Here is a 9,806-nt window from a genome sequence, read left to right on the forward strand (position 1 = left end):
GAGTTGACCAGTTGATACATAAGTGGAGGCTCTTCAACTAACATCATGCTCTTCAACCAACAACTGCAGTGTTGTACACTGTAACTAAAACCTTCTAAGACAGCCTTCACTGAATTTTAATCACAAATTAATGAGAATGACTCTCCAATATGACGTTTTTAATGCCAGAACATGCCTCCTTCATGTAACTGCCATCACATTGTTGGCAGAATCAAATGATGAAGAGGCCTTCTTAAAACATTTCGACATCAAGTTATTTACTTTATTGCCCATGAACCAGGAAATAAACATTCCGAAAGCCTACTGGAAGTGACATTTGAATAATGCATTCTGTCTAAATGCTGAATGTATAACTGCGTATAAATCAAGAGGAAATATCTATAACATGCTTTTATTTAGCTGTATTAGCAAATGATTTCTCTACGAACACGGGCAAGAACATTTAACATATTTCTTCGTGGCGTTTGAAAGGTCTACGGAGTACTCCCGCCCATAGAGGGAGAAATGTACTTTTAAACGAGATTTGGTTTCCGTACATGTCAACGTTTGCCCGACCCGGAAGTGTTGTCATTATTTCTTTCTTGACACGTAGTTTGCGGAGTTGGCGGTGTTCTCTACGGGATAACAGCGCAGGTAGGTACAGTTTACTGAGTATTAAAAGGTAAAGTTGAAGTGGTGCAACTTCCTTCATTTGCTGCAAATGTTTTGTGTATTGCATATGTTGTTTGACATTTGTTTAATTTCTCGTGATCTTGAGCTAGCTGATGTCCTGGTAACCAAGCGTTTAGTAAGTTAGCTAGCTTCCTAGCCAGTAGTAACCAAGCTTAGCCTTATCACAGATTTTTTACTAGTGTGTTGGTTCTCTTCAAATAAGGCAGATAATTTAAAACAACCTGAGTATTCCGTTTTGCCTCACCTCTGTATGTTGCTAAATATGTCTGTTCTACTGCATAGTCTCTTAGCCTAATTAAGCTAGCTATGCTGTCCTAGCTAGGTAGCTAACCTAGCTGGTGTTACTAATAGTTCCGTGGGTAAAGTCCGTCTTTGAACTCGTAGGTAGTTTAGTTATGCAGCTAGTTAGCTAAACGACATACTACATAGGTTAGCTATACCTGAACGGCGATTTTCTCTTACCAACTACCTTACTTGCCACTTATGGTTAGCTAGCTGACTGACATAAATTATATAAACTTACAGCTGTATACATGTATATCTAGATAGGTTGCATTTGTTACTAAGAAACGTTACAAAATGTAAAAAAAAAAAAAAAAGGTGCGTTGGATTATGGCAGTGGCTATGTCGCAAATACTCCAAACCTGTTTCTCTTAAAATGTTAGTCAGTATATAACGTTAGAAATGGCGTATTTCCTCAACGTCAATACCGCTAACCGATTTTCCTCCTTTCCTCTTTACTAGGCTGCTTGCGATGTCTGGGTTCGACAACTTCAACACAGACTTTTACCAGTCTAGCTATAGCGTAGATGACCAAAGCCAAGCTGGATACGGTTACAGCAACACGGAGGACGCATACAACAAGTATACCCCCTTAATTAATCTTCAGACACTAATTCTCTGCGACAAAGATGTTTTTTCATTTGTCTCAAATCTGACAAAATATTGTATGCTGTTTTTTACTTCATATTTAGTAGTCTTAACAGCATCTACACATAACACTACCAGTGCATATGCGTATGTGATTTCAAAGAGAACGTTAAGGTTTGTGTACATGGAACAGCCACTTTATTAGAAACACCTTGTAGATATACAGTTAGAGCCTGTAGCCAATCTGTTGCTGTGCACGGTGTAGCTCATCTGTTGCAGTGCTTCACACATTCTAGCTCTTCATCAGTGACGAGGTTCTGACCACAGCATGATATGTGGGCAGTAGAAAACAGCAACACTGCGGTGTCAGATAAACTTGGGACTGACTTAACATCTATAACCATGTTAATGGCATGTTGGTGTTAATGTTGTGGTAAGTCTGCCACCCAAAGGAACACCTACCTTATACCTACACTCTCTGACCACTTTGTTTGGTTCTGGAACTGACCATTGAGAGAGTTTGACAATGACCAACACAAGCCAGGCATGGTGTCCTACAACATCTAAATGCATCTCAGCAAATCTTTATAACGCATAATGAATGTTCTAACAAAGTAGTGGTGTTCACAAAGAGGATGTCACATGTCATATCTGCTACTCAAGCACTTACAGAGCCTCTGTTCCCTGCCCAGGCCATATGGTCAGTATGACTATTCACAACCCATGGGCTACACGGCTCCCCCGGGTATGATGCCCCAGCCCCAGCAGCCTTACACGGGGCAGATCTACCAGCCCACGCCTGCCTTCACCCCCACCTCCTCGCAGTCCATGTACAACAGCAGCTTCGAAGACGAGCCCCCACTGCTGGAGGGTAAGTGAGACGAGGTGGTCGTCGCTTGATTTGTGTGAGGTAGAGAAGGATGTCAAAACCCAGGGTCATGTCTAAAATTCCACACACTAACATACTCAACGGCATGCCAAAAACAACATGCTGCGTTCAATATCTATTTTACCAAAATGAGCTTGAAGTACCGAGAATAGTAGGTAGTAGGTGGTTTTGGATGTGAACAGGTGCTTTTTTTTTTTTTTTTTTTTTTTTTTTTTTTTTTTTGTGGTGTAGTCACACGTGACTTACAAAGTACAACTTTGTATGTAGCATGGGAAGATTTTGCAACCCCTCTCTGAAATCAACACACACTGCTTTAAATGCATTGTCATTTAACATGGGGGTGTGGTGTTGTTGAGAATGCGTCCATGTACCAAGTGCAACCATGTGTAATCCTGTCTTTTTAAAATTCGCTATCAAACTACGAAAAGAGTGTGGCATTTTATGTCACAATGCTGGTACACAAGGTTTCCTTACATAGACCAGTGACCAAGAAAAAAAAAAAAAAAAAGGCTTAGTAAGGCTCACCACCAAGAGACATCAGACCAGCCTCAGTGCACCTTGGTCAAGATTCTGCAAGTCTCTGGAGTTCAACTTGGAGTACACTCTCTAACCTAAAGGTCTGAAATTTCTTCTAGGTGTTTAATTAGGGTGAGATCTGAGGACTACAAGGACCACAGTGTAGGATTTGCTCTTTTTTTTTTTTGTACTTCCCCATCCATTCAGTGTCCCCTCGTGCCCTATGGGTTTTCAAGAATTCAGGCCATTAACCGGAGCAGCCTCAGTAGGACATGACAGCCGTAAATGATTTAATAGGGATCTTTAATGCACAGATGATATTAATGAGTTGGAAAAAAAGAGTAGCAGGATGCTGTTAATAAGTTAATAATAATAAAAAATAAACCACTCCTTTAAAGCAAAAACACAGACAGAGGCCCTACAGGAGTACAAAAACAGCATCTCTAGTAAGACCAGAAAAGTAGGTGTTGTCATTCGTGAGTGTACACCACACATGCCCTCACCCACTCGATGACATTTCCGACATTTGGCAGACGCTTTTGGCCAGAGCAAAGTGGAAATTTACCATAATGACAGTACGTGAGCTCCCATTGGAATCAGTCCCATGACCTCTTAGTGCCTTGTTCTACTTGCTCTGTGGTGAAGAATGACTCATCTGACCATATCACTTTTTACATATCTCTGTAGACCAGTTTTTTGCACCTCTGAAATTTCAAATATATAGTCACACACTAATGACAGGTTTTTGGTCTAAGCACTGAAGCCCTTCTATAAACTAGACAGCTACGTCCTTGCTGACGGATCGTTCTTGCTGCCACTGATCACGTCCTTCATTGACCTGCATCGTCAGCTGAGAATGCACCGTTGTTCTGCTTACTCATCATGGTCATCGAATCTGCCCCTTTTGACCAAGCTTTCCAGCCCTATTTGCTGATGCTGATTCAATAGTTCTAAATGCATTGTTATTGCAGTCACTATTCCTCTTGAAATACTAGGAAATTGAGTAGTCTTCCTGACTGATGCTCCTGCTTCCAAGAACGATCCTCTTTCAGTCACTTGTAACTTTTCTTCTGGCCATTTTGACCCAAAATCCCAAACCGCATGTGCGCCTTCATTTTATATTGATTACGTCATGCCGTACATGTTTGTTCACCCATTCAGTTTTTTCCTTTGTCAACCATGCGTGTTGAAAGAGTTTTGATTCCTCATGCCCTATACAGCTCATTAGCCACGCTAAACATGCAGGCTTTTAATGTACTCTCCAGGAATGTTTACTGTTTAGTTCCCCATTTGGTACGATCCATGGGCTCCAGAGCGTACAATTTTCATAGCGGAAATGGCGCCAGCAGAATTTCAGCTCCTGTCTTCATTAGTCCATGCTGGCATCTGTTTCTGGCTGGTTTCCTGTTACTGCATCGCTTGGCTCAGGCGTTTTTCCTGCTGTCCTGTTAAAGATGTTTTGTAGCAAAAGTAGGTCAGACTGCCTGAAAAATGTCTTTTTACATTTTTTGAGTTTTTTTTTCTTTATTTCTAAAAGAACATGAAGCGGTCCTTCTGTGGTGATACTTGGATTTCCAATTTGCAGTGTGTCAATCACAGCTGCGTCCAAAAGGAGTACTTTGAGACCATTTAAATTAATGGTCTCATTAATGTCTCGGTCACAATATCAAGTAGAATCGATATGGACGCGGAAATTGTTCAGAAGACTAACTGTGTAAATACCTTTACCTAAGGTCATAGGACTTTTTTTTTTTCTTCCCTACCATTATTTAATGACAACATTTGGTTTTGAAAACAAGACTACCACATACTACCATACTAAAGAGTATGCCACCGTTAGTAGATAGTGCACCGCAATTTTCAGCCCTTTTAATAATAGGGTAATGTAGTTTCAGATACACCCAGTGGTGCATCAGAGCCATTTTTCTCCTAAAATGTTGTCAGGGCCAGCAAATCACCACACAAAGATGATGGACCCATCAGACACTGGTTTTAAATTTTCAGCTTTTTTCATACAGAACACTTTCATCACTGTAATATTCACTGCTTGGTTTCCTTATTGTGATCTAATAAGTTTATTTACTTTTAGAATAGATGGCTTTTTGCATTACAGTTTTAATATAGTTTTTCTTTATTGATTTGGAAATATTTTTAAATGATTTAGTTATTTAAGGTTGTTTACTGTTTTGAGGGCATTATCTATTTTCTTTTCAGATAATTGTGAAATTATTTTTGATTTTTAATTTCTATACATTTGTTGTGAAATACAGGTGACAGTTTCGAGGGATATTTTTTGAGGACAAGAATCTAACCCACTCAAACTTAACCGGAAGCAGACATGGGCTACAGAGCTAGGATGCCATAATAAATTATCTGGTGGGCAACTTTGCCCTTAATCTAGTATCACTGTGGAACACAGCTGACCATTTCCATGGGATTTCATAGGCTTTGGACAGTTATCTACTTCCTCGGTTGAGCTTACCCTGAAGAAAATGTAGAAATCCATCAGGGGCGTCTAGGTCTAACCTGCTGCGTGTTGGTACATTCTGTTTCAGCTCTTCATACTGTTGTTGTTGAGGAATTTCATCTACTACACTCATCCAAGGCTCTTATGGGCCTCTTTGACATTACACATCAGTTGTCTGCTTCCCTGTAGATTGTTCAAATTACCGAAACATTGCGTTGTCCACCTTTCAGTACTGCCACTGACCTCAGGCATGTAGCCTGGCAGTCTGTAATTCTCACTGATGAGCGTGGCCAGGGCCCATGTTCTGTGTAGTCACATGCCCCATGGGTCTGCCCTCTTCAAGGAGGGCATCCCTGACTAAACCCACCTGCAGCAGGCCATGCTTATAGTAAGTTATGAGACCGCAGTCTGACTGAGCAGACTGAGGCGGTGCCAGAAGAGGCGAAAGCAGAGGTTGCCAGCGCTTTTATTAACGACTTCCTAAAACTCTTATCGATCACATTTCTCAGTGTAGAGTTGCAACTCCACCCACGGGCAGTTATGCCATTCAGACTTGCCAATAGGTTCCAGTGCAGCGACAGTGTGGTGTTTGAGAGGGTGCAACTTCAAGATTTTCACCACAAAATGACTGACCTACACCTCACAGTGCATCCATAACATGTAGGAATAACCTTCAAAAGTGAAATGACTGAGCAGTGCTTACAGTCATTTATTGTGCTATCTATCTTTAAATGAAAACATTCCTAAACATAATAGGACATGAAATCCAATACTAGATGAACTTCCTAGTCTTCTAGGAAAGCTAAACGAAACCTGTTGTTTCAGTGTTGTCATGGTAATTCAAAGTACAGTGTGAGAGGTCAACCTACTCGATGCCCAGAGTCATTAATTTGTTACCTCAGAGCTTTTGTCAGTATGCCAGTCTTTGTGCTTACAGACGTCCCAGTGGTCTCTGTCTGTAAAAATGTGGTGTTTAGATTTTACATGATGATTTGCACAAGTAGCTTTAGTAAATATATAAATGGTTTTTAAATGGGATGGAACATGTTCTTTTCCTCATTTGTTTACACCCAAAAGAACACCAGTATTGATTCTGTAACCATGAGATCAGATTTGGCTACACAGCCCCCCAGTCCTTTGGTTAAGAAAATAGGCCTTTTCATCATGGTTCTCCATGTTTCAAGAGCTTAAACAAATAACCTTCAGTTTGACCCAGTTTCACTTGGCGTACCGAGTGGTTCTGATCCTTGGGCATCATTTTGTCTATTGCCTTGCAGAGCTGGGAATCAACTTTGACCACATCTGGCAGAAGACACTAACGGTGCTGCACCCGCTGAAGGCAGCAGATGGCAGTATAATGAACGAGACTGATCTGGCTGGGCCTATGGTCTTCTGCCTGGCATTCGGTGCCACGCTGCTTCTTGTGAGTGCCGCCATACACTCTGTACCGGAGTCTCGTGTCAAAGCGAGGGGGTGCTGGCAAGCTGGCAACTTTTTGACCCAGGGCTGGCCTAATGCCAGTTATACTGGCTTCTGGGAAGATACTGGTGGCGGGGTGGATGTTGAAAACGAATGTGAAAATGGTCACTCACGACCCACCTCTGTGTTTTCACCACAGACGGGTAAGATCCAGTTTGGCTACGTGTATGGTATCAGTGCCATCGGCTGCCTGGGCATGTACTGCCTCCTCAACCTCATGAGCATGACTGGTGTCTCCTTCGGCTGTGTGGCCAGCGTCCTGGGCTACTGTCTGTTACCCATGATCCTCCTCTCCGGTTTCGGTGTGATCTTCTCTTTACAGTGAGTGCACCTCATGTCTGTGGGCTAGCATGCTAATAACGACAAGGTGTCCAGCTAGTAGGCCTTGTGTTTTCTCCATTTTGCTGAGGGTTGGTGAACAGAGAGGGGCATGGTCTGTTATCTCTAGAGTCTCACCAGGTGGGATGTAGCCAGATCAGAATATATCTCACGTTGGCTCAGTTTATGCAAGTAATCCTAAAGCTGACTATGTAGCACACCAAACATTACAAAGTGAGGAAAGTAATACAGTATGTCCTCAGATTGATTCATGAGAAAAATGAGTAGATATTTAACTTAACTAACTCTGAAAAAGAAGACCTCAATTTATTTAAAGGACATCTGGAGTAATTTATTCCATGTGAAAACTGACTTGGAAATGGCCATCAGAGGGAACTTCCTTATGATGCGCTTATAGGGCACAGAAACATCAAGTGCGGAAGGCTCCAGGTTTTGGTTTGGTAGAAGCATGTTAGATGTGTGTTTTGGTGCCATCCTTTTGTTTAGTTTTGAAAACTGCTTACGTGAGAGAGCCCATTGTAGGTCTTTTCCTTCTGCCACCCAAAAAAAATCCATCTGAATAGACCTTCCCTTTGTGTGTTTCCAGAGGCATGCTGGGAATCTTCCTGACGGCTGCCATCATTGGCTGGTGCAGCTTCTCGGCATCCAAGATCTTCATCTCCGCTCTAGCCATGGATGGACAGCAGTTCCTGGTGGCCTACCCCTGCGCCCTGCTGTACGGGGTCTTTGCCCTCATCTCTGTATTCTGAGCCCGGAACGTCAACAGGACATATGGCCATGCCAATGTACACTTTGAGGACCACTTTGTTGTAAAGTGCATCAGTAAAGCTGGGATTTGGCTAAGTCAAGAAAGTCCTTCCCATGTAAAGCATTCCATATTCAGCATCTGCCAGAAGGGGGTGGCTATAGTGGGTTGTTTTTTTTGTTTTTTTTTGGGGGGGTTTTTTGCCCCCCCCCCCACCTTTTTTTTTTTTTGTGTGTTTTTCTTTCTTTTTTTTCAGTTTGAATAAGGAATGAAACTTTGTAAATGAAATTTCCCTAGCGCCAGCCAGAAGGCAAAACTGAGTCGTGTTTAATGGAGAACAGAGTACGTAATCAATACAGGGCACACTCTTCGGCTACGCACCACATGCTTTTTGACCCGTTAAAAAATATATATTTGCGGCTACGGTGTGTGCCTCGGTTTGTTTGCCAGGATATGTTTGGTGTGTGTTTTTTGTTTTTGTTTTTTTTTTTTTTTTTTTGTTTGTTTTTTTTTCCTTCACCCCTCCCTCTGAATATGCATTGTTTGTACAGATTATGTTCAGTCAGATGCTTTGGTCAGTACATGGCGATGAGGATAATCACATATGCAGAACGCTGATCTGCACATTCATAAGAATTAGAGAAGACTTGGGAAGGTGCATTATCATTCTTAGTTTTCTTATTTTTGTTTTGTTTTTTTCTTTTTTGCCATCCCCTCTCATGTTACAGCACACGGTGCTGAAATGCACAGCATCGAGGCCTATTAGTAATTCAAATGACCTGTCATTCCTGTTCATTCTAGTACAGAGGCAGTACCTTTTTTAGCTTTCATTTTCATGAGAGTGAACTTGCAAGGTAGGGTTATGTCGTCATCTAATTTAGCACGACACAATTGCCGTGACGTATTTGCCTATGTTGATCTCCTGAGATTGGGGAAGCGCAGACCTGAGACAGTTACAGCGGTGCGAGTGCTCTTCAGCCAAGGACCATCACAACTCAGTCTTATTCGCTTAAGAAGAGCTTCTCCACTCTTCGTTCACTGTAAGCAAGGGGCTGCTGTGTGCTGCGACTGCTGGCGAGCCGGGCTTGCGCTCTCCTGCTTCCCGCTATATTTACTTCCTGTACTCCGGAGGTGTCCAGTGATTTTTATCTATTTTGTCTCGTGGAACATCAGTGAGAAGTTGGATGGGTTTCACCCTTCTTGCTTCACAGGCCATTTTATGAAATAAATGGATGAAATTTGGTTGAACACGGTGTCAGAAGGTTTTTTTTTGTGTGTGTGTTGTCGGCTTAAGAGGGAGGCAGCCGTTGCGTTTATTCTTTGGCCCTTTATGAGGGCAGTTGTTCAGACCCTTAAGTGTTAAGGAAAGCCCCTGTGTCCTACACAATGTGAGCATACCAACTGGCTAAAGGTGTTTTCTGTACCAGAAAGCTCTCCAAGCTTAGAGCCCCATAATGAGAAGTTCAGTAAGTTAAATATTAATTATTTCTTGTGTGACTACCCTAGTACAGTTCCTATTATGCAGCACTTTAGAGTACATGGACTTTTTTCTAAAGGACCAGAGCCGAAGGTTTCGATCCAGACCTTAAGGACTTTGAGCCAGTCCCACTATAAGTTCTGTTCCCAGTACATCTCTGCCAAGCACTGACTGCCTTTTGATTAGCGGACTGATTAGTGTAAAATGGAACAGAACAAAACTGGACTGGGACAGGGGGGTGGATGGGTTGAAAACAGACAACATTTAAACTGTGGCCGGAGGGCTGCAACACTGCACTGCTTAGCATCCTCCTGTTCAAAGAAACCTAAGGAAATTCAGCAGTTACATGCCC

The 9,806-nt window shown here is 42.2% G+C and overlaps 1 protein-coding gene across 1 annotated transcript; it reads left to right on the top strand.

The window, feature by feature from the left end:
• The first annotated feature begins 550 nt into the window (after positions 1-550).
• yipf5 (Yip1 domain family, member 5) lies at positions 551-9,225 on the top strand. The gene is made up of 6 exons (XM_027023054.2): positions 551-633; positions 1,417-1,536; positions 2,235-2,413; positions 6,692-6,837; positions 7,033-7,214; positions 7,819-9,225. Exons 2-6 carry the CDS (start codon positions 1,427-1,429, stop codon positions 7,979-7,981), a joined length of 780 nt encoding a protein of 259 aa, XP_026878855.1. The 5' UTR covers positions 551-633; positions 1,417-1,426; the 3' UTR covers positions 7,982-9,225.
• The last annotated feature ends 581 nt before the right edge of the window (positions 9,226-9,806 follow it).

This window comes from Electrophorus electricus, chromosome 6, assembly GCF_013358815.1.
Source record: "Electrophorus electricus isolate fEleEle1 chromosome 6, fEleEle1.pri, whole genome shotgun sequence".
NCBI lineage: Eukaryota > Metazoa > Chordata > Actinopteri > Gymnotiformes > Gymnotidae > Electrophorus > Electrophorus electricus.